Source organism: Nannospalax galili, unplaced genomic scaffold (assembly GCF_000622305.1).
Source record: "Nannospalax galili isolate Female #2095 unplaced genomic scaffold, S.galili_v1.0 scaffold278, whole genome shotgun sequence".
NCBI lineage: Eukaryota > Metazoa > Chordata > Mammalia > Rodentia > Spalacidae > Nannospalax > Nannospalax galili.
Genome location: NW_008347536.1, coordinates 5,938,373 through 5,964,429, shown reverse-complemented (window position 1 = coordinate 5,964,429; position 26,057 = coordinate 5,938,373). Strand labels below are relative to the sequence as shown.

Here is a 26,057-nt window from a genome sequence, read left to right as displayed (position 1 = left end):
GGTCTCCCCAAACAGTAGTATCATTACAGAAATTAAATGAGATAATAGATGTAGTGAAAGCAGCCTATGCTTTATAAAGAGGAAAGAACTAAAGGCAGCTGGGGGCGATGCTTGAGGAAAGTGGAGTGGACTGAAGGATAGAAGGAGCATGTTTACCAGCTCTGTTACTGAAGGCGGTTTGTGTTGTGCCTCATCGCAGAGACTGCACTCGGCTCATTTCTTCCACATCCTTGTGTGGAAAGTCTTTACTTAACTGATGAACACTAGTGGGTGAGAAGGATAATCATGAACTCCCACACATCTGTTTTGTGTAAAGAGCTTGGCCGTGAGACGGCAAGTCTTCAGGTGTGGAAGTTTGACCGATTCCCAGGTATTTGTTGCCTCCCAATACAAGGACAGTTGACAGGTAGTATATACAACAGTTAAGATGAGAAGTCCTCGTCCCATTAATGTATTGGCAGACAGAAATGTGGAGCTATTCAACAGTGAAGGTTTTGAGGTGGTATTTTGCATAATTAGGCAGTGTACATGTTAATTACTTCCATTTTCAGCTGCTAGTCCATATAGTTGGACTTGGAAAAATAATTGCTCTGTAATGCTTGATTTGGTGCAGCAGATATTTGAAGTATTAGAAATTCAGGCTTGTGTGCCTCTCTCTCTCTCTCTCCCTCCCTCCCTCTCTGTGTGTCCAGGGTACAGTGTGAAAGATGCCTGGTATGGTGTGAAATACCATGGCCTTGCCTATTTTGCACCACTTGCATTTTTAAAAAGTTGCCCCCAGATCAAACAGGTGATATTGGTGAAGAGTCTTTTTGTATTTGCTTGTACTGCTATTCAGAAGTCATGGAGCTCGTGATAGCTGTACTGACAGATGGGGATTCACTAGGAAAGTAAAGCTTATTTTGATTTCCCAAAGTTGCTTCTTTCAGGAACTCATCTCTGCCATGCCTATGCCTTTTATCATAACATCACCCTTTATAGAAAGCTCCTCTCTCATTTTGTCAAGCTAACAAGTGCTCATCTTGTCAAAACTTAGCTCCGTGGGTACTTCCTGTCTGAAATAACCACTGATACACCTACTATTTTTCAGTCAGACTTTTATCCTGCTACCTTTAATTCCTGTTCATTTATTGGGCTCTCTCTCCCACTATATTTGTGGTGAGGTCCAGGGTTAATTTATACTCACATTGGGTGTCCTGGTGCCTAGGGAGGGGACCTGGCATGTAAAAGACACCAAATGAATACATGAATATTCCTCTGAAATTCCTTGTATTTGCATCTTAGAGGTGTGTGCATAGGGGAGGGTGAAGGAAATCTTGTGTGTCTGACATTCTATAACCTCACGCCAGAAATAATGGAATGATTAGACTCCATATCTGCCTTATCTATGTGAGCAGAGGTGGAGGTAGAGTCATATAGGTGTTTCCTGTATCCACTCAATAAAATTTTTATGCGGAGCTAGAATTTGGGAAGGAAAAGAATGATTGGTGTCAATATAGCAGTATCACTCCAACAGCTCAGAAAGCAGCTCAAAGCTGTAGCCTGAATTCTAGAACTTAGTGACTCTGGAAAACATATTTGAAAAATATACTTTCCAAAGGAAAAGGCAGTGATTGTAGACACATTCCCTTAAAAGAAAGAGCAAGGCAGGGCATTTTCCTTCTCTATAGCCCTGCCTACTGTAGGGAAGCAAAAACCCTTGGAAACTGACCACTAGATAAATTAGTGTCATTGGTATTCATGAAACCAAACAAGTTATCTTTTTCCTTATGTAAAATTAAAGGTAGCTCTGGAGTTGGAAAGCTAAGTACTGGGCCCGCCTTGTTGGCCTAGTTTCTGAGTTTAAAATCATATGAAAGATATGAAAGGCAAGATTTTAATACTAATATATTAATCACGAAATCAACAGACTACGAAGAATGCACCCATGTTAAGAACTGTGCTGAGAACGAGAGCCCTTTGACTCCCTCCATCAGGAAGACTTGATGGAATTCTTTGTTAGTAATCCTTTCCTCCACAAGGCATACAATTTAAAATTTAGAAAAAATTTGTTTTTATGTGAATGAGTGTTTTGCCTGTGTGTATGTAAGTATATCACATGTGTACAATGTCTGTGGAGGTCAAAGAGGGCCTCAGATCCCCTGGAACTGGAGTTATGGACAGTTATTAGCTGCTACGTGGGTGCTGGGAACTAAACATGGGTCCTCTTGAAGAGTGAAGTGTTCTTAACAGCTGAGTAATCTCTCCAGCCCCTGGTTATACAATTTTAATATTATGACTGGGTATCTTATCACAATTTTGCCATTTCAGTCTTTGGTCTGTATCACCTTCCTCTCCTGATCCCTATCCTTACCTGACATCTCTTTTTCTGTGTGTTTCCTACTTGTCACCAATTTGATTCTTTAAAGCCTTTCTCAAAATCCAGATTGCATTTACTATATTCCAAGAACACTATTTGGCACTCTATCTCAAAAGGTGTGGTTTTATAAAGCATCATGCTAAAATGGGGGGGGGGTTGTCCCAGATGATTTTACTTTTCAATTAATATTCAAGGAAAAGACAATACCAATTTCTACCTTGGTATTTCTTTCTGCACATTATGTATTAGGCTTCCAGTTTACTCATAGCCATGGCAATTGGTTTCTGGGTAACCCATTTCACTAAGGAGTATAAATTATCATTGAAAACATATAAGGATCTCAGTGGTAATATGTACCTATACTAATCACCAAATGCCAGTAAGTAGGTGGCTCAAAATCATGAGAGCTGATCAGAAGGATGTGCTTGTTGGTTGGTGAATATTTCCACACACTAAGCAAATGGCTTGAGGTGACCAAAGAAAGACCAGAGGTAATTTATTAAGTAGTTACCTACCTTTTCAGTTATATTTTCTGACCCAAGAAGTTTTGATATTAGGAAATGAAACGTTTTCATCATTTTCCCAATTATCTCCCAAATAAGATTCAACACATAGATATATCTTAAAATATTAATCAAGGAGAAAGTGATTCAAAAGACTCACATCCAATTTAAAAGGAATGCTGTGATTTATAAATATTTCTGTTCCAGGCACAGAAAGAAAAGGCATAATGAGAAGGAAAATAAAATCATGGCATTTCAACCCTCCTGCAGGGAGGTTATATTGTTTTAGGGGACAGAATGCCCAAATCCTTCATCACTGGGTCACAGCCAGCTGAGGTTCAAATTGATGTTAGGCTGCTGCAGCTTACACAAATCACATAAGCATCCCGATGGAACCCGTGTCATTTGTATCTTTCCACATCAAATGCTGACTTCATTTCAAGCCATTTGCTTTGGATAAGGATGATAAAAGGCAGCAGTTGAAAGATAACAAAAATCTGAAATGTCCACCACAGGCAACGGGCAATCGCAAAGAAAAGAACAGCAAACCAAAGCAATAACTTACGGTAGCTACTTTCACTATCGCTGGCATTAGAGGAAACATGTTCTGCAAGAACAGCACAGCAAATTAAAGAAATATCAAGCATCAGAGAGCAGCCAGAACCAAAAGGAATACACCATGCAAAGCTACTAGAAATGTGAGCAAAAGGCAGGTAGAAGGCCGCAGAGGAGATCCCACTAAGGAAACTCAGATAAGATAAAGATGAAAACTTTATTGCCTTTTTAGGGGAAACTGCTGCTCAGCTGCTAATTTTTCCTTTTAGCAAATAAGAAAAGTGCCTTTAATTATCAAACAATGAGTAATGGTAACCCATATAATTTCCTTTTTATAAATACTATGACACATCCATAGAGATCTAATTTTCCTTATTGGTGTTACAGATGACAGTATGTCTCCACTGACTGTTAATTTCATGAGCTTCTGTTGGGTCAGCAATTTTCTGTATCTCTATTTTAGCTCCTAATAAATTTGAAAGAACACTAGACTTGCTAACTGATCCTGGAATCCCTTGAATTTTATTTCTAATTAAATACATTGTAAATCAATTCTCAGAATGAAAAGAGATCTTGAAGATCTTTTCTGCTTCAGTGAGTCACTGAGAAATGTTTCACGAATCCTTTCATTATCTCCTTGTTTTGCTATTAGGATTCATGTTGGGATAGCTGTTGGATTCTGGGGGAATGGAATAAGCAGGAGATAATGATGTGATACCCAGTGTGGGTCCTGACATGAATTATAGTTAACACATACTGAATGACTTGGCTGTTTAGTATCATTAGATTGTTTCTTTATACAAGCAGCATGGATAACAATATGAAGATGTGTGTATTGGTTATATGCTAGAATTAGAACTATTCCCCACCCCCAAAAGTATTTTCTGTCACCTGTACTATTTGTTAAGCTGATGAGTCAATTCTATATAACTTATCAACTACTTCATATATTACTGTACTAAGTGATATATGGCTACTTTCAACCATTTGCCAGTACTCTGTTTTTTTTTTTTTTTTTAAAGTGACAACTCTTTTACTTTTGGGGGGGTGGCTACTTTCAACCATTTGGCAGTACTCTGTTTTTTTTTTTTTTAAAGTGACAACTCTTTTACTTTTGGGGGTGGGGGCAGAGTATCACTATGCAGTCCCTGCTGCCCTGAACTGCCAATGAAGACCATCCCAGGCAGGCCCAGATCTCACAGAGATCTGCCTGTCTCTGCCTCCTGAGTGCTGGGATTAAAGGCGTGTACTACCACACCTGGCTCTTTTACATTTTTAGAAAGAAAAAGATACAACATTGTTTTCTAACAGTTTAAAAATGTGCCTGAGAATGCTTTGATCTACATAATCTTGCCTGCAGAGTAGATTCACTTTATAGCATAAAACTAATGCAAACCAAAGCAATTTCTAAATTTACACAGATCATTTCTCTCTGTGTGGCTTTGTGGCCAGAATGGCAATGTTACTTTGGGTACACATTTAACAACTCCAAAGGGCTCAAGAGAAAAGGAATGTGGATGAATCCATGCAAAGCTGTTTTCTGCCAGTGAGCAGCAGAAAGTGAGGACATGTATCCCACACAACAGGGCACCTTCAAGGACGTCATTATCTTACCTACTTTGAAATGGTGATGTAGGGATTTTTTTTCTTTTGATTTTTATTAATTGAATCTGTTCATTTGTTTAAAGAGTAACCTGTACATTTTAAATTTAACTGGGCATCACTAATTTTTGACATTGTAATAGGAAATACTTTTAAATGATATTCATTATTAACAATATGCTAAAATGTTCCCTTTCCCTTTCTAATGGAACATGTGCAAATTTCCTCTGGTGGTGCTGGATACTAAAACTGGTGTATAAATCTTATATTGTATTCTATATAACAACTCAAAGATAAAGTTTTCATCTTTAAGGAGAGTAGTATTCTTGATTAGATTTTTGTTTTCTGTCTATATGTCTAAAAAAGGCCACTCCAAATCAAAACTGGAATCCTAAAAGCAGGCATCATCACACAGGGTTATACACAGCCCTTGAAAATGAAGTCCAAGTCAATGATATTTTGTTTATAAAATGAAATGAACACCTTCTAGAAATATTGCCTGTAACTATTAAAACAAAGAAAACAGACTTGAATATGTGATGCACTTGCAAAAGACACAATACAATACTCTCTTCTTATTTCGTTGGTGCTTGCACAATGGTAGCAGTATTAAAGAAAGCAAAACCATGACATAGGATTTTGAGACTTCGGATACTTAGTTTTAATTGCTAAGTGCAACGAGACACAGACCAAAGACGTGAATAGCTGGAAAATCTAAAGGTCTAATATATCTTATTTGATTCTGTAGTATAAGCAGAAGACCTTATAGCATAATGCAGCTAATAACTCACTGATAGGAAAAGGTATTAATACATATCTAAAACTTTGTTATACAAACGGTTCAAGCAGGATCACTGCAAGTCAGAGGGAAAAAAAAACCAGTCAAAGTTAAGAACAAAGAGTTACTGGATAGCTTAATATTTGCTTTTGGAGAAGGCATGTTTCTTTTGACTATTAACAGCTCCTTTATTAATAGCAAAGTACAGCTCAATTATAGAATTGGGTAAGGTCAGTATTTCTATGTTGAAAAGGCAGAAGAAAGAACATAAAGTAGATTTCTATTTTGCCATTCTAGAACATTTAGCTCACCCTTTCTTTCAACATGGTCTCTTGCTCTCTGGGAGGAAGGAGGTGGCTGAGCAAGTGATGCTATGATGGGCATCAAAGGACCATGTTGGCCGTACCACACGATCAGAAAGGGAAGGTGTTAACCGCAGCAGAAGTTAAGAGTGCCTGACACACTTTGCTTTTAAATGCTGACATGCAGAACGAAATGATTGAAAATTACTTTGTAGGAGCATTCACAGCTAGGTAACAAAGAAAACTCGTATCTTGTGCATGCTAGGAATGAAAGGCCCTTAGGAAAAGTAACAAAAGCCAAACTCAAAAGGAAAGGAAAGGAAAAGTTAACAGTGACCATTCCTGGAAACTTACTCAGAGTCTTTGTTCCATAACCGTCGTCACCTAATCCGGGGATGTCCTGCATGGAAGTCCCCAGAGAGAGCAATGAGAGAGGAAGAACAGCCACGGAAGAGGAAGGAAGAAGTCAGTGGAGTCAAAACGGATACTACCATGACAGACCGTGTTGCCCACGCAATCTGGATCCCACTCTCTTTCCTTTTGAAATAACATTGACCCCAAACTCCCTGAGCAGAGTTATGAAGGAAATTTCCAATTTGTAAATCAACTCAAAAGGCTGAAGCAGAAGATTGTGGGGGAAAAAAGTTTCACCGAATGACATTTTGATCACTGTCGATGTCACAGAAATACATGCTCCAAATTTAATATCAAATTCTTAGAGTCTGTATCCACAAATACAAACTCACTTCTTAGCAAGTATTTAGTGTTTTCTAGAAAGGTTAAGAGTGAGCTAAATGTGCCAATAATTAATGAAAAGTAATTTAATTGGCTTCCAGTAGGCTAATCTTGGAAATAAAATACATATGCATCAATGTAATTCAATATATGGCCAGAAAAGAAATTTGTCTCAAGCCCTAGGGAGTTGCATGATATCAAACCAGCCTCGTTCCTGGTCACTAAGAAGTGCTGGTTGGACATGAAGCTCCAGCTTTGTCAAAGCCCTTTCAGTGCTTTCTGCAAAGCACAGCCACAGGAAGAGAAGGATCCAGACTGCGGTCAAGCACTGGTCACAGTAGTAAAAGCTGACCTGCCTGCCTGCTGTGTTGTTTGCCTAGGCGTGTGGCATGGAGAGCCTGTCCTGAGTGTTGCTCCTGAAGGAATTTTTTCTCTTGTGTTGCATGTGACATTATCTTCGAGAATCTACTTACGTTCAGGGTCACTGGTTTCCTGCTCACTCTGCTCCTTGTTCTTGTAGAATGGGAATTTTCGTGAAAAGATGAAGCTCTTTTTACGCTTGTCATTGAATGACTGTGAAGGAGAAAAGGCATGGGGCAAAAACAGGGGACGTCTAATTGTTGTCACACTCATGCTGACAAAACAACTAGTTTGTAAAAGCACAGAGAGCTGTAGTGATGCAAGGGATACTCAGAAGTGCCCGAGGGTTCTAAAGGAAGACTTGATCTCTAAGGAGAGAAAGGTTGGAATATCTTGGGAAAATGGCTTTATAGTCAAAACATTCCTTACAGACAAACAGTGACTGAGGGGAATCTCTTCAGGTAGGAGACTCTGAATTTTTGTCCTGGTTCTACAGGTTTTCCATCAACTTGACAAATAACTGGATCTCGCTGGACCTCAGTATCTTCATCTATAAGATGAGGATCCTAATAATAGTTGCAGGTCTTAGGTGGTGAGCCCACATAAGACAGAACTGTATAAACTGCGATATAATTCTTATTTTGTTATTTCAGACAGAAAAAAAGATTATTAAAGAAATGAGTTTTGTTTTGTTTTTTTAAACCTCATTGTCTAAGTATCTTAAAATAACTTGAATTTGTTCTTTCAGCTTGGATTCAATGAAAATTCTATAAGGAGGAATGGATTTATGATATGACGATCATAGTATAACATTTTAATTAAAAAGATAATTTAGCCTCAAGCCCTCATTTTATAGCTGGAGATGGAGAAGCAGAGGGAGGTTGAATTTCATGCCAGTATCACAGAGCTAGTTGGTGCCAGGAGACAGTCAGCCAGAAGCTGCTAAAGTGGTATTTACTTGGTAATCAAGCAAGGGGAAATGACAGTTACTCATCTGTGTTTTGGTAAGAATGACTACCTTTAAAGTATAACTCACTCCATTAGCTTTAAAAAGGCCGAATTGAAAATAATATATGCAAACTATAGTTATCAGAACTGACTGAAATGATCATTATGTGCTTGTTCGGATTTTTAAAGAGAATTCATTTTTTCTACTGTTGCTGTTATTATGTAAATGCTTTGTGGGGCTGTTCTTTGGGAAACATGGACATTCAAGCACTATTAATTTCATAGTCTCTGTCATTTAAAAAATGTTTTACCAGCTTGATTATCATCTGTACCTGACTGATTTGTGATTATTCCCCAGGGAGCAAGGTTTCTTGCCCATACAGGTTTCAAAATGGATTGCCAATGGTAATTTAAAAAGGGGTAATTTAAACCAGGGTTCAATGGCAGCTGGCAGGAGCGAATATGGATCTAACAGGGTAATTCCTTGGAAGGAAAGACTACTTGTGGGGAGGTGTGCATTTTATCTCTTTGGTGGTACTTAAACATGAGCCTGTTGGAGCTTAACCAAAAGAAAAAAAAAAGCACATAAGTTATTTTCATTGTGTACCCATGCACTCTTTTGCTAAATGTCAATTTTGGTGATAATTTTAAAAAACATTCAAGAACTAAAATGTTGGTGCTGTCATCCATTACTCTTTCAGGGGCTAGGGTCTTTCATCAAAGTCAGTCGAGCTTATTTTATGCCACACTAAGGAGGCTTTATACAAATGACATGCAAATAATAAATATTTAATAATTAATGACTTCAGAACAAATTTTAAATTTCATTTTAAAACACTTAAAATGATTTCTTAGGAAAAAAGTATTACTTCAGAACTTAAGACTGACTGCAGACAGCACCTGTGTTTAATAGAGTCTTATAATTCATAATTAAGATTTGGCATCCAAAGACCAGGCTGGGAAGTGCCCCATATTTTCCTAGTTAAAATTGGTAATCATGAAATGTTCTTGCATCACTCCAGTTTCACGCCACTTTTACATTTCAAGAATATTTAAACTCCAGTAACTGAAAATAAAAGAAAAATATCATGTAAGAATTAATGGTATGTAGTATGGCAAGGTATGTTAGACACTTATCTTCAACATTACAGATGACTTTTCATGCAAAACAATTATGACTTCTCATGCAAATGCAAAATGATGCCAAGAGGAGGAAGCCTGGGGTGGAAACATACACAGGTGGATAATGCAGAGGTTTCTGGAGCCCCAAATGGAGATGCATGCAAACCACATCACTTAAATTGTCTCACGGGTCAAAGGAAAATGAAAAGGTGTTGTCTTTGATTAGTTCTTTCATGTTTCAAAGCAAGGAATGTAATGTGTTAACATTTCCCAAATATGAAATGTTGTGTATCATGAGGTATCTGATTGGACATAATAATACCAAACAGCACACTGTTTTAAAAGGACAGAAAATACACAATACCTCAGAAGTACAGTTACATAACATAGTATTATTAGCAAAGGGTCTTTGATTCCTTCCAGCATAAAATGGAAGGTACTGGAGTCCTTCTTGTCTATACTTTTTTTTACAGATATAGATATAAAACCAAATTGCAATTTCAGTTCACACAGATTTCAATGTCTCACATTTAGGGTCTTAAACATTTTGACTATAAAGGACTAAATGTGGTTAATAATGCTCTTCTTTGTCTGGACATTTTTAATACCACAATATAAGCTTTATGACTGCTCCACGTTTTCCTTTTAATATAGAAAAGGAAAATCTGCTACACGAGTGCAAGATGAAAGTAATAAATTAGCACTTTCGCTATTCATAGAACACAGGGCTCTAAAGGCTGGTTTACTGCGCTAGTCTTGTGTACTTGATCAACACTATTTTTCCTCTGTTATGGCACCCTCAGCCCCCATCCATTGCTTTCATGGCAGAAAACTTTGTTGAAGAGAGATTTTTGAAAACACCAATCAAATGTGGCCTGGGGTAAGTTGGCATATATAAGAATTCCACTTTGGAATTTGACCTGAATTATCTAGTTCCTATGAATATATTCGATAAAGCAACAACTGACACTTATTGGGCCAAGCTTAGTTCTAAAAGTATCCTGTTTATAAATCTCCATGCTTGGCCGATCACTGTTCCTGTGTGTGTCCAGTCACTGAGGTGCTGAGCAGTGCAGTTAGGAATTGAATTGGCTGCAAATGTTACTGTTCTACCAATCACAGATTTCTGCAAGCCATGCCTGCAGCAAGTTTATATTTACAATTAAAGCACTTGACTGTCTGTCCTATGCGACACTACACTCAGTGTCTCCTGAACCACAGGGCCTGGTGATTACTTAGGCTACCACATGTTAACTGGGTTCAATGGCATCTCTTTTGGTTATTATGCTACTTTTTTAAAAATAGCAATTCATGCATTTGAGGGCTGTAATCCACTCTTGTTCTTATGATAGTGTAAAAAAAAGTCAAAGGAATTTCAGTGGGGCAGGTTATATATGGAAATCTATAGGAAATAGCCTATAATTGGCAAATGTACGGAGAGGAGTTGGGTTAGTGGTTGCTTAGGGAATAAAGGCACAGAGAGTAGGAACTGACAGATATTGGGTATGGGCCTTATTTTATGCTAGATGAAAATTAGATGGTGATGGTTACATAATCTTGTGCATACAGTAGAAAACATTGAACTGTGTACTTGAAGTGGGTGAATCATATTCTATGTAAATTTTAACTCAATGAGGACACTGTTAAAAAGAACCCCTCCACAACCCCATACCACAACTTGAAGCAATTACAGTAGGCTTCTCATTAGCTTGGTATGAATATGTTACATCTAATTGGACGCTCTCCAGCCCTTGCAGTCTATCATATATGCACACATAAACATTTTTGTTGATTGGATGCTATCTTGTGTCAGTTAAGTGAATACTTTTCATGTTGTGACAGACATTAGAACACTCACATCAGGAGTCACCACCTTGTCACTGTCAGAAGCCTCCTGATTGTTGGTCAAGTGGCATGAAACTGCCTGGCTCGACCCCAGCATATAATGCTTTGGTAAGCTGGCATAAGATAAAATGCATTCTTCATAAAGAAAAAAACAAAAAGCTCAAATCCTTTCTTTTCTCATTCAAATTCCACGTTCCTAATGACACATCACCTGTATTTTATTCTTTGCATCCAGAAAACTTTAAAACTAGGGACATATTTCTGGTTTTTCTCCTCATTTGCCTATTTTTCAAGCTTCAAGTGTTTCATAGCTCTGAACTATGTTAAGGATGTTCTCTGGGTAGAAATTAAATTTGTACTGAACTCAAATACTTTTTCTGTCACCCTTCTTCGTTTATATAAATACTTCTCTCCTCCTAATTGTGTTCCCTTAGGAAAGCTGTTACAATAAATTGAGGTACAACTTTATATTATTGCTTGTTTTCATGCACAAAAAGAATGTAAAACAAAATACATTAAAGAACAAATAATGAGACGAAGAAGAGTTAAGTCAAAGATGAGAGCTGAATCTAGCACAGCGAATGAGGAGCATAGGAAAGGAAAGACATCACTGAGATGTCTTAAGCCTCCCAATGGAAGAGGAAAGCTTTACTGAAAAGTAGCCTTGTCAGTTCTACTTTCAAAATAAAACCAATGAACCCAAATCTGGTCAAACCTGTTGATTCACGTTTGATTCACGCGTGAGCAGTTTATAGCTACAATATGATTTGTCATGTTTCTTTATAAGATTGCAGTCCTCAAAATCTGAACTTTGGGAAGTTCTGCAAGACAAACCACCTGGCTTCTTCAAAATAAAAGTTGCACCCCCCCCCCGAAAAAATTGGAAGAGAAACTTGCAAATTAGTGGAGATAAGTCACATTACCCAATTACCATAGATGCATAGATGTCATTTGCATTCTCATTCAAACAAACTACAAAACAAAGCAACAAAAATTTGTTTGTGATAAAAAAAAGTCCTGAAAAGAAAAAACAAGGGCCTCCCAGATAGCTCAATGCTTAAAGATACTTGCTACCAGATGATTCAAGCGTGATAACCTGAGTTTGATCCCCAGATTCTACCTAAAGGTGGAAGAACCGACTCCATACTGACTTCTACACACACAAAAAACATTTAAACAGCAAAACACTGGATACTTGGCAATTTTATGTGTGATAATGGCACACAGTCCTGCTATACTGAAATTTGAAATGATTCAATGTTGGACTGCCTCAAAATCATGGCTGGAACACAATACTCAGTACATTCTAAAGGTAGACTTGTAAAGAAATCTTGACCTTAATTGGCAATATTATGATATTGGTATAACAGTTCTGAAACCACTTGATATTTTCTGTACGATTGAACAAATAAACAAAGGGATGTTGGGAATAAGGATTATCATTGTCAAAGGAAAACTACAAACCTAGGATAGTGGAAAGGAAAGGAAGAATTTTTAAAACGTTATTTCTTCTCTAAACAAGACTGGTATAATGATAACTTAGTAGTCACCCACCCTGCAAATCAAGGATCAAGTGATTTTTATAAGGTTTTTTAAAAGAGAAATGGCTGATTTGAAGGAAGGCTGGGTCAAGGAAAGTGTATCTGAAACATTTTGTTAGGCTGGAAACAATACTCAACAAAACCTGCAACTAACTGACTTGTAAAAAGGGCCAAAGCCAAACCTGGATAATAAGAATATCAAAACGCACAGTGATATTAATGGGCATGATGAATTCAAGAAGAAATTCATGAGACCACGAAGAGTATATAAATACCTAATTTAAAAAATGGAAAAAAGAAAAAAAGTTTTTTTTTTTGTTTGTTTTTGTCTTTTTGAGACAGGGTCTCCCTGTAGCCCCAGCTGTCCTGGAACTCACTATGTAGACCAGGCTGGCCTCGAACTCACAGAGATCTGCCTGCCTCTGCCTCCCAAGTGCTGGGAATAAAGGCAGGCACCACCATGCCCGGCTGAAAAAAAAGTTTTTTATCAAGAGAATAAAGAAACAATGATAAAGTTGGGAATCACTGTTTTGTAACTACCATAAAAGGGAAGAAATAACTCATCAGTGTGTTGAGTTGACAACTGACGCTATAATGATCTATACTGCTCTACTCCAGGTCACCAGTGAACTCTAGCTGGGAATAAAGGCAGGCACCACCATGCCCGGCTGAAAAAAAAGTTTTTTATCAAGAGAATAAAGAAACAATGATAAAGTTGGGAATCACTGTTTTGTAACTACCATAAAAGGGAAGAAATAACTCATCAGTGTGTTGAGTTGACAAGTGACGCTATAATGATCTATACTGCTCTACTAAAGGTCACCAGTGAACTCTAGAAACTCCAATGCGTGCGCGCGTGCGCGCGCGCTCACACACACACACACAGAGAATTTAATTTACCCATTAGACATGGGTCATCCTATTTGTCCCTGAAACACTTGCTGTATTGATTGCTGGCATATACCTGTATTTTCACTATTTTCCTACCCTATCAAACCATTCATTCTTAGTTTATTAGATTTTTCTTATCTTCCCCATTCTCTTTTATTTCCTTCCACATGTGCTGCATAAACAATCTCTCATACTGATCATACTGATGACTACACCCAAATTCATTTCCTGCTGGGAATTCTCTGAAATCAAGATTCATATGGATTTGCCTATTTGCCGTCTCTACTTGGCTGTCTCATCAACAGCCTTCAAATCATTGGATCAAGTTCCGCCCTCCACAAATATCAATTAAAATAAAAAACCAAAACTTTAGCTCTTCCAATTACACAGTCTGAAAACTTGTAGTCATTGTTGAGTTCTCTTTCTCTCTTACAACCTGTATCTACTATATTGGTAAATCCTGTGCTCTTAAAGTCCAAGAGAATATGACCACCTCTGCTGTCTCTATGACTACTACCCTTCTCTCTGCAGGGTATATTGCCTCCTCCTCCACTCTCCGCTGGAGTCTCTCCTCCTATTTCTGCTAGGCTCCATTCTCCTCACAGGGTGATTGTTTACCATAAAAATTCAGATCATGTCACTCTGTTCAAAAGCTTCTAATAGTTTCCAACTATGCCATGGTACACACCGTGCTCAGAGTCATTAATCACAGCCAAAAACGGTACAGGAAGATTACTTAGATGGAACCAAAGCTAACATCATACAACAAATCAACACCCCAAAGGAGACAGCCATACCTTAAGAAGGCCACTCCATAACAGTGGTAGAGATACCTGACTAACCAGATGTGCAAATCTCAACATAGAAGTACAAAAAAAACTATGAAAAAAAAAATCAGTACAGTGTTATGGTTTGGATCCTAAATAAGCCCAAAGGTTCATGTATTAAGGCTTCATCTCTAGTTTATTGGGAATTATGGAGCCTTCAGGATGTAGGGCTCAAGTGAAAGGATATTAGGTCATTGGGGGAGTACATTTAAAGGGATATTGGTACCCTGGACTCTATGTGTGATACTTTTTGGTTCCTGGCCATTGCCGGGTGACTGTTCATTGTCATGATGTTCTGCCTTACCATTGGCCCCAGAGTAGAGCCAAGTCATGAACCGAAACTGGGAAACCACAGTCACCATGAAGTTCTTCTTTTAAGTTGTTTATGTCAAGTACTATGTCATAACGACATATATAATATCTACAGAAAAGCATAGCAAATTTTAGCAATAGATCTCTAGGAAATCAAAGTGGATGAAATGCATGATAAAGAAAGGTCATTTTAAGGGAAATTTCAAAAGAAAAAGTAGAAAAAATTTCTTGTCTTATGGCTGAAAGGCAAAAACCTTTTAGCATTTGTTTCTAAAAACTGCATTGATATAGTACCAATGTAAGCTTTAATTCTGTTTTTACTTATTACTATAACATCTATGGGCAAGGAATTTGGAATTTTGTTTTATGCTCTTAGGAATGTTATTTAATTTCTGAGCCTCATTTGTGGGTACTTAAGTGCAATTATGTGTAAAAAGCATGGCATTCAGTACAGTTCAACAATCCAGAGCCAATAATATTGGTGAAAACAGAAGCTCTTTCTTACATCTTTAGAAGGTTTTTTTTCATAAACATCAATTTTAATGAATTGATGGAATGAAATTAAGAAATTATCAAATGTATACAAATAGAAAGATCTCAGTCAATCAATGCATTAAAGAAGAAATCACCGGGTAAAGAAAATACTTCTCAATGAATGAGAATGAAGAAAGAAGATACCAGCTAAAGTAGCATTTAGAAGGAAACAGGGCTGTAAACATCTACAGCAAAAATGATGTCAATCAATAATCTAGCCTTCTATCAACACACTGAAAAAAGATGACCAAACCAAACTAAAACAAGTGTAAATGGTAATAATAAAGATTAAGGTTGAAATTAACTAAGTAGAGAATAGAAAAGTCAGAGACACACACAAAAAAATCAACAAAACCCGAAAATGATTCTTTGAAATGATTAACAAGGTTGATAAACCTTTAGCTAGACTGACTAAGAATAAGACCGTACTCATTAACTGTGAGGAGGAAGCCGTGCCTGTAATCCTAACACTTGAAAGGCTGATGAAGTTGGATTATCAGTTCAAGGTCAACCGGACTACATGGTGAGACTGTCCTTTAATAAAAAGAAAGAATATCACTGACCTTACAGAAATAAAAATAATTGTATACCACTTAGGTACCTTAGATAAACTAGCCAAATTCTTAGAAAGATATGAACTAGCAAAGCTCATTAGGGAAAACAACACCTCAGAGACTCTAAATAAATCAGTAAAAATCAAGAGATTGTTAGTAATTAAAAAATTATCCATACCAAAGGCTTTAATTATGTTAAATATATTTTAATGTATATTAATGTATATTTTAATGTATACAAATTTAAAATTTCCAAAAGTTAAAAAACATTTCCAAGTATACTAAGTCCAGTAGTACCCAGATGCCAAAGGCAGATACACATCACAAAGTAAGATGATGATAAGTCAATGTATCGTGCAAATAAAATGACAGCATAGTATTTCACCTAGTGAGTTTACCAGAGCTAGCACAGACATTCCTATTCTGTCAGACACTTGTGTTGCTTTCCAATCCTAAGTACTCTGTATTATAATGAGCAAAGCAGTTATACTTTAAATTACATTTTAAATTATTTTCTTATGATAGATTTCTAGAAGTTGATTATTGAATTAAACATTATGGACGGTTTAAAAATTTGACACATGCCTAGACTGCTTTCAAGTGATCTGTATTAATTGATATTTTCCCCAGAAACTACTTATTCTTAATTCATTACTGGTCTAATGATGTATCCCAATTGCTTTTTCCCCCCTTTCAACACCCCTATGTTCTCCTAATTGCCTCATTATGATGTAAAGTATTTATGAAAGAAAACTTTAAGTCTGAGTGAAGGGCAAGATTTATTGAGGCACTTAATAAATGAGTACTCAAACATCTTATACTGGGGTCCCTGCTTTTCACTATGCACTTCCCTGTTTGAAGCCCTTTTCTTTTTTTAAATTTTATTTTTATTTCATTTGTATGAGTGTATTGCTTGTATGTAAGTACACCTGTGCTGTGAAATGTCCACAGAGGTCAGAAGAGGGCGTGGGATCCCCTGGAACTGGAGTTACAGATAGTTGTTAGTCACCATGTGGGTGCTGTGATTCAAACACAGGTTTTCGGCAAGAGCAGCCAGTGCTCTTAACCACTGAGCCACCCCTCTAGCCCCAACTTCTATTACCTTTAAATCTAAGGATATAAAACAATAAAACACATGAAACGAATAGATTTATAATTCAGCATGTCAAATCCAGAGACATATTGAAATATCTTATCAAGCAACATTTCTGGGTTTGGGGACAGCATCGCTCTAATCAGAGGGCAGGAAGGTTTGTTTTCAACCACCATCACTATTGACAGGCACTCTTGAAATGGCTTAGAAAATTTTCAGAGTAGTTTGTTAATATTTTTTAAAATTTGTGTGTGTGTGTGTGTGTGTGTGTGTGTGTGTGTGTGTGTGTGTGTGTGCTTAGGTGCCCAAGGAAGCTGTAAAGGGCATTAGATCCCCTAGAGTTACAGGCGGCTATGAATAGCTCAACATTGGTGTTGGGAACTGAACTCAGGCCCTCTGCAAGAGTACAAGTGCTCTTAACTACTGAGTCATCTCTCCATCCCCTCACACTGCTAATTACTGATATCTATATTCATTTTCTCTCTCTCTTCTCCCTACCCTCTCTGTCTTGAGGTGGAGTTTCCCTGTAGCCCCAGATGGTTGCTACACAGACCATCCCAAGCTGGTCTTGATCTCACAGAGATATACCAGGCTGGCATTAAAAGCATGTGCCACCATGTTCATTTCTCTTTTACTCTACTGCCATTTGCTATACTTCAAAGGTTATTGTCAATGTCTAGAGGGCTAAGCCTGCTGTGGCTGTGAGCATCCAACTTGCCACAGCAGGTAACAGCAGAAAGAGCAAGCAGGAAATCCTCTAGGACCCGTTCATGGGGGACCAACTGATCAGTATTGGGTGAAAAGAATGGCCCTCAGGGGCTAGAGAAGTCTGTTAATGTTCATAGAGAATCGAGAATGAGCTGGCCTAGGTTTCCAGGGACTTGTGCTAGCTACCTTGGATCTCTAGACCTGTTTACAAAAGATGCGCAGAGGCCAGGTGATCACTGAACTTTCTGTTATCTTCATCATTCTCAATTTCTGAGAGAATTTCTTTTTATTTTAGCATTCTATAAATGCACTGGTAATTGAGGGAGTTCATTTATTCTCATGACTTGAATTTGAGAAAACAGTTAACAGTTTAACAGTTTTTAAACTACGTTTAAACCGTTTTAACAGTTTTTATGCGTGCTTTCATGTACACATGTGTAGGTCAGACAACTTGCAGGAATTTGTCCTCTCCTTCCATATGGATTGTGGGAATTCAAATTAGGTTGTAAGGTTTGGCAGCAGGTTCCTTGACCCACTGAGCTATCTCATGGCTCATAAAGCTCTATTTTAATGAACATTAGTTGAGTACCCACTAAATACATATCCAGATTAGACCCCTTCACTGACTCTTCTGGTCATCTATGTTCTCATCTTCCAGAGTCATATACTTTGGAACTCTGAGGTTCCTTAATGCTTCATTGATGTTACTTTCACAGTTCATCTTTAGCTAAACTCTGTAAGGACCAGGATCTTGTGTCAAAAATTTCCTTTGAACTCTCTGACCATGCCCCTCCAAAATATATGAAACAAAGCACGTAAGTATGGGCAGCATCAGCACTAGCATTTATTAAATGCTTACCCATGAAGTAGGTGTTTCTCTAAAGGTCTTTTATGGATTAAGCATTTTAAGTGCTTGCCACCTACCAACTCCTATTAAGTGGCTACAAATTGTGTTTCCATTTAATACTGAACTTTTAAAATGTGAAACTGAGGAAACTGAGAGAAGGACGGAGCCACTTGTCCATGGGTCCATACATCTGGGAGTCTTAGCCATAAAATACTGGTCAGAGGGATTTGAGACATGGGTGTAAGTTTTGGTGTATCTCTTCAGCCACCAATTATTTCCTCAGTATTCATAAGCAGGGGCTCACATTAGGCGCTCAAGTGCAGCAAGAATTAGCTCAGATAGGATGCTGTGCTTGTGGGGTTAATAAAGCCCTGTTTTCAAAATGCATTTTATATATTTAAATTTATTTTACATTGTGTGTGCACAAGCATGTGCAGGTCAGACAACTTGCAGGAATCCGGTCGCTCATTCCATATGGGTTCTGGGGATCCAAATCAGGTTGTGTGCTTGTGGGGTTTACTGTCTAGGAGGAGTAACAGGCAAATATTCAGGCTATAAACACCATAGATACTCAGAGGAGAAGTTCCTGGCCCTGGTCCCTCCCAGGAGGAGTAACAGGCAAATATTCAGGCTATAAACACCATAGATACTCAGAGAAGTTCCTGGCCCTGGTCCCTCCTAACTATAAGAGCTTAGGAAAATTACTTCCTCTTCCTAAGCTTTAGCTTTCTCCTCTGTCTACCAGGAAATTAGCGAGATGACCTTGACAATCCTTTATAGCATTTTGAATATACACTGTGAAGATGCTTCTCTCTGCCTCTCTACTTCCCCCTTCTCCCTGCCTCTGACTGTGTTTCCTCTTCTACTCTCCCTCTCCCTCCTTCCTACAGGCAGGGGAAGAGAACTCTGCTTCACTCTCTGGGTGGGATGATGACTTTGTATCAGGAGCTGACAGTTGCATTTTGTCTTCCACCATCTGATTTTACCTCCAAATCCCAGAGCACAGGAGGCCACTCTATAACCCAAAAGTGGCTGGGGTCTAACCAGTAAGTCAAGCACGATAATTAAAATATTTCCTACAATGTAGAGCCTGATTGAATAATTTCAATTTGAGTAATTCTTATTTCCTGTTTTAATAGAGGCAAATTCATTCTATAGCTGCGATGTCTGGCCATTAGCCAGAACCAGTCACAGGAATTAATATTCTTACTAGGCATTCAGTTAGATGGCTGGTGAGCTAAGAGGTGGGAGGAGGACATAGAGCTTTGCTTTCTGCTCTTTGATCTAGTTCACTCCATGTCTTTCATCTGAACATTTCCTTTGAGGCACATCATATTCTAAATCCAAGTGGATTGAATTTTCTCAGGCAAATGGCCAGTCAGACAGAGTAGATTGCATTTATATTGTACATCCAAATGGACGCTCCCATATTATAAATTTATTTATTTTTAAAAATAAATTTTTTCTTGCTAAACTTTGAAGAGTAGCAGATAAAAATGGACAGGTTTGAACTTCACTAACACTTCAGACTGTAGAGGGAAAAGGAAAATGTGCACACACAACACAGGGATAAAAACACCCTTTAACTGCATCTTGAGAGCACGTAGCTTCCTGTTCATGGTGACTTCACAGCCTGGCATGCTTGCTCTTATTTCTGCTCTAGACACTAATGATCACTGGGTGAGTGTGTCACTGTCAACCAAATACCACTTTAAAGGCAGAGAGAACATGCTATTATTTTCCTCAAATGCTGCTTGTGCCTGGGAAGAGAGTTTTGTATCCTGTTTGGACATACTATTCACACAACAGTTGCATTCCACCTGTGGGAAAGTGCATATGAAGCACTTGGCACCCATGCCTGGGAAGGGGTACCTAATAAATGACATTGTCATTTTCCGATTTATTCTCAAGTTCCACACCAGGAACTGAAGAACATACATCCTAAAAGAAAATGGTTCATTTGAGTGAATAAAGTATAGTATATATACAACATGGACTTTTATTCAGCAATAAAGAAGAATGACATTTTGCTTGAAGGAAAATGGATAGAACTGGAGACCACCATGCTCAGCAAAATAGGCTCACATTTACTTAAAGGTTCTAGAAACATGGGATAAATATATATCCTTAGATCACTGTAGTGGTAAATGGAGCCAAGCAAGTTCTGCTATATTATGTACTCAATAAATGATAACGTTTTATCATTAGTCAATAATCATCCATTGGTTTACCAAATAGTATAATCAGGCTTCAAGTAGTAAATAGTGCATAGTCCAAATTTAATAAAGGAGGGAAGAAAAAAATATAGAGCTCTACTCTTCATTAGGCTGGTTCTTAGTGAATAGGATGGGGCTATATTTTCTTTCATATGTTGAATTTAGGAAAAAATAAAGGATATGAATGTCATGGGGAGACTTTTGAGTGTGTGCAGGGGGAAAGACGGAGAAGGGGGACAAGGAAGGGTAATAGAGGAGGAAAATATGATTGAAATGTTATGATGAAATCCATTGCCTTGTACACTAATACACACTAAGCAAACGACTACAGTAAATATCGGGAAAACAAAGTGTTGAGCTCACAGGATTAGCTCACAGTATTGCTATGACAGAGCTACATAGAACAGATTATAAGGGCATTGAGGATGGAGGCTGGAGAAGGCTCAGAAGCATGTTTTAGGTGAGGATTAATAAACGACAAGGAAACTTGCACATAGAGAAGTAGCAAAACTTGCGTCTGGAAGAATGGCTTGTTAATGCAGGCGTGCAAAGCCACCCCCTTGGCCTCTGTCCTTCTCCCATCTCACATAAAGGAGGAATGCTGAGAAGCTATGGGGATGGAGTGTAGGCTCCGAGAAGGAGGAGGCTCAAAGGAATGGTGGGAAAGACAATCAAGAGGAATTCTGTGAAGAGGCCAACAGTTACAAATGGTCATGCTGTTCCAGGAAGAAGTTTCCAGGAAGAAGTGATGAATGAGGTACACTACATGTTATTTTATGGAAATCACACGGAGGGTTCAGAAATTATTCTTTTGTCATTTAATTGGTAATTTTAAACACTTGGGTTATAAATCCTGGAGAAGAATTTTGAAGCTGACAGAGAATCACAAAATCTATTGAGGAAAACCTAGGCATATTTATCTATTGACTGTGATGTGACGTGTTAAGTAACAAGAATCAGAATTAAGGATTTCTTCACTCTCTGAAGATTTAAAATAGGAAGCTCAGTGTGGGTGGGGGTTGTACTGGGGTGCTGTTCTGGGCAGATACCTGTTGATGGAGCTTAGAGAACACAGCTGAGCACTGCACAGTGAGGCAACCACATCAAGGTGGGTACAGGGACCCCACCACCAGCAGAGCCAGCAGCCACAGAGGGGCCTGAAGGCTGATAATGAGGTCTAAGAATTCCTTCAATGACTGCAGCCTACCAGTCTCTGTGCTAGGAGCTGTGTAAATGACAAGGAGTGAGACCCAGAAGTGCCCTATGAAATGGTCTTGCAATATGTACACGATAGAGAACCAAGACTGAAGGAGCTAAGCCTTCCTGATCACTTCCAGGTCCACACAGCAACCTCAACCAAGACGATGCTAGACAGGAGAACAAATTTCAACAAAGCCATTTGGTAAATGTTACTAATCAGGTGATTTTTGAATTGTGTTACAATATTGCTATATTATATATAGTACATGAATTTATTAAAAATCTAAAGATAGGAGCTATAAGCATATGGTATTTATACCTAATTTCCTGTTCACATGTATTTAAATGACATCATCACAAAAAGATACAATTATCAGTAGAGGGAGATGGGCTGTCCAGAAAGAGTTTTCTTTAAGAGAGGCCCTGGTGTCCACCATGAGGTGATTGTTGTGAGGATTCAGTGAGAAAAATCTTTATACCTAGAAAGTGCTTAAATAAGTAATCTTTGATAAATATCAGTTGAATTCCTATTGCACTAAAAAAATTATGTGTGTGAGTGTATTGCCTGCATGTATGCACATGCAGGCATGTCATGCAGTGCCCACTGAAGTCAGAAGACGGTGTCAGATCCACTGGAACTGGAGTTAAGGACGGTTATTAGCCACCATTTGGTGCTGGAAATCGAACCCATGTCTTCTGCAAGAGAAGCCAGAGCTCTTAACCACTGAGCCATCTCTCCAGACCCCTATTACTTTTTAATAACATTACTCAGGGTAGAACTCATTATTTGCCAAACATAGACTCAGCCAAACATAGACTTTGCCCATTACTAAGAAGGGAAAAACAGTTCACTTATTTTTTGGTGGTCCCTGGGGGGTGGGGGTGCACTTTACATTTGACAAAGGAGTTATCCCCCTGGTATCAATTATAGGGTCTGTATATATCTTTTTCCAGTTGCATTTGGGCTTGTGTTATCTTCTCTCCATTGCAGCCTGCCAGCTGGGAGGTTTTCACCAGGAATGAAGAGTGTGACTGGGTTTGTTATACACACTAAACTAATGCCCCATATTCATTAATTTCTCATGGCAAATGAGCACAAGCCAATGACAGAGAGGAATGGGGCTCTTTGAGAGCCTTCCAAGAAACACAATCATTCCATCCAAAATGTTCAAATATCAGTTTCATAAAACAGGAGGAACAAATCTTTACAAAATATTCATGAGATTGCCAAAATATGAAAGGCAGGTGGTACCTCTGCATGCTTTTTGCTCTTTTCAGTGCAGAGTGCTGTAACTTACACTGACAAGGCTTGTGGTATACTGGAGAGTTAACAGGGAGGCTCTCACCTGTGCTTGTCATCTTAAGTTCCCAGCTCGGTAATGATGGAAAAAATACATTGTGCAGTTCCCACAGCTAACAAAAAGGATGCTCCCCATAGCTCCCCCATAGCCTCCTGTGTCATCACCTGCCCTCGGTGAACAGAAACACAGCTATTTATACCCCCCCCCCAAGGAATCTCAAGAACACGGAACAGAACAAATTACAATCCTGAGTCAAGATGCACTATATTGTTTTGTCTTAGCCTTAAGCAGTAGCTCTGTGGGACTTATTAACTTGCTATCGGTAGGTACATAGATTTGAATAAGCCATACATGGGTGGTTTTGATTTGACTCTATAGGTTAGTATTCCTCACATTCAATGAAGCAAGTTTACCCTTTACGCGTTCCATTTCACAAAAGAGGAACTAGCCTGTCTTAGATGACATGGCTGATAGCACAACTCGAGTTTCAGTAATATGTGTGTTGACTGTCTGAGATGCAACTGATCATATAGTGTGAGTGCCAACTTCAAAGGAAACCTAAACCTTTCCCTGACCATTTGATGTTTGCCCAGAGCCAGGGCAAAGGCTTGCCTAGGATAGTGCCAGACCTTGTAAATTATTGTTATATAAATGAAATGCTAATCCAAATAAATATTCATGTGCTTCCAAACAACAGCACCCAGTTGTGTGACTGCAGACAGATCACTTACTCCTCTGACCTTACCTCCTTATTTGTGAAATGGATAGGGCACCAAAGTTTCCTGCATATTAGAGGGTTATTTTCTAGTATCCATGAAGAATTTCTTAACCCTAGAAGAAGAGTAGATTTATCATGGTCACCTAGCTAATCTAACACTAATTTCAATTCTATAAAGAATTATTTGGTGTTTTTTTTTGTTTGTTTGTTTGGTTGTTTTTTTTTTTTCTTTTTACTCATTCTACCCTGGTTTGACATTCAGTTTTACTTAGTGGATACTTCAGTACAATGCACATGCTGATGTTGGTGTCTAATAGCATATCGTAATACGTAATGCCAAAAACTTGAATTGGCAAGTGAGGCAAAAGTGTGGGGTGTGCTGTTAGGGAGATACCTGTCTGCAGGTAGGCTTTGAAGAACCAACACAACTTTAATTTCTGTTGTGGGTTCTGCTGAGTCATTCTCTCTTCAGCATATTTTCTTAGCATGGTTCACTTTTTCCCTTTTCTTTACCTTCAGTTGACATGAATAAAACTGCCTGTTCAATGCCATTGCCACCCGTGGCCTTCCTTCAATCCCCACGATGTGGCTGCTGTGACTTCTCACTGACTCAGCCCAAAGCCCTCCTCCAGGTGCCTTTCTCAAGCTGTTCCCTGTACCCACTCCTCTGTCCATCGGATAACCTCCTCTCCTCTTTGCGTCTACTATTTGCTGGGTATGACATGCTTACTCTACAGTAGTTGGGATTGCACTCAATCCTCCCAGACTTAGCTAAAATGCTACTTCCTGTTGAAACTTTTCTTAATTGCCATCAAATCTCCACTAAGATTCTTCATGTTTTAGGAAACATATTTTTCTTCGTACTATAGTGGTGTCCATGTAATTTAAAGGAAGCTCTGGGGTGGCTGAGATGGGCCTTACCCAATGGCCAGAGCAGTATCTTATACAGAGAGGAAACTCAAAAGCTACTTATTGAAATGAAAGGCAGTTACATTCAGATCAACACAACGTCCCTCTAAAGGGAACAATTAACTGTTCAATTCTTCATTCATTGCCAAAATAAACGTGCACCGTGTCTTCTAATGTTCCCAACATACTACCTTTGTGCTAAATAGCTTTAGTCTCAACTTGACACACCTGGGTTGAGGGAGCCTCAACTGGGGAATTGCCTCCATTGGACTGGTCTATGGCCATGTCTGTGAGGCATTTTCTTGATTGTTGAGTGATGTATGAGGGCACAGCCCACTGTGGACAGTGCCACCCCTGGGCCGGTGGTCCTGTATTGTATAAGAAAGCAGGTTGAGCATGGGCCATGGGAGCAAGCCAGTAGGCAGCATTCCAGGGAACAATTAACTGTTCAATTCTTCATTCATTGCCAAAATAAACGTGCACTGTGTCTTCTAATGTTCCCAACATACTACCTTTGTGCTAAATAGCTTTAGTGTCAACTTGACACACCTGGGTTGAGGGAGCCTCAACTGGGGAATTGCCTCCATTGGACTGGTCTATGGCCATGTCTGTGAGGCATTTTCTTGATTGTTGAGTGATGTATGAGGGCACAGCCCACTGTGGACAGTGCCACCCCTGGGCCGGTGGTCCTGTATTGTATAAGAAAGCAGGTTGAGCATGGGCCATGGGAGCAAGCCAGTAGGCAGCATTCCGTGCTCCAGGTTCCTGCCCTGAGTTCCTGCCTTGGCTTCCCTTGATGATGAACAGTAACCTGGCAGTTGTAAGATAAAATAAACCCTTTCTTCCCCACGTTGGTTTTGGTCAGTGTTTTTACCACAGCAATACAGAACCTAAGTAGGACAACCTTCTTCACTCTCTATATTTTTGTGTGTATGTGTGTTTGTGGTGCATACATGTGAGTGTGTGGGTGCACACATGCATGCAGAGACTGGAACAGCATGCCCCATGTCTTCCTCTATTACCTTCCACATTATTGCTTTGAGACAGCATTTCCTGCTAAACTCAAGGATAGATTTGGGCTAGGCTGACTGGTTAGAGGGCTATCGGGACCAACCTGTCTCCTCCCCTCAGTACTGGGCAGGCAGGGATTCAAACTCAGGTTCTTATGCTTGAAGAACAAGCACTCTGACCAACTGAACCATCTCCCCATCCCTGACATTGTGTAATTAAATAATATTTGGTACACTGCCATGACCTAAAATAGTATAATTCCTCTCCTGTCCTCCCTTCCCCACCC

At 38.8% G+C, this 26,057-nt stretch overlaps 1 protein-coding gene across 14 annotated transcripts in view; it reads right to left on the bottom strand.

Annotated features, from left to right (window-relative positions):
• Nucleotides 1–26,057, bottom strand: part of Dlg2 (discs large MAGUK scaffold protein 2) — a 2,328,307-nt gene that overhangs the window by 24,156 nt on the left and 2,278,094 nt on the right. For 7 of the 14 annotated variants that reach the window (XM_029568893.1, XM_008844176.2, XM_008844179.2 and 4 more), the window contains one exon: nt 7,308–7,407. In XM_029568893.1, the coding sequence (XP_029424753.1) occupies nt 7,308–7,407 (100 nt within the window). Of the gene's footprint in view, nt 1–3,427; nt 3,470–6,453; nt 6,500–7,307; nt 7,408–26,057 lie in introns of all 14 variants that reach the window. The other 7 variants (XM_008844178.2, XM_008844181.2, XM_029568894.1 and 4 more) reach the window with 3 other exon arrangements.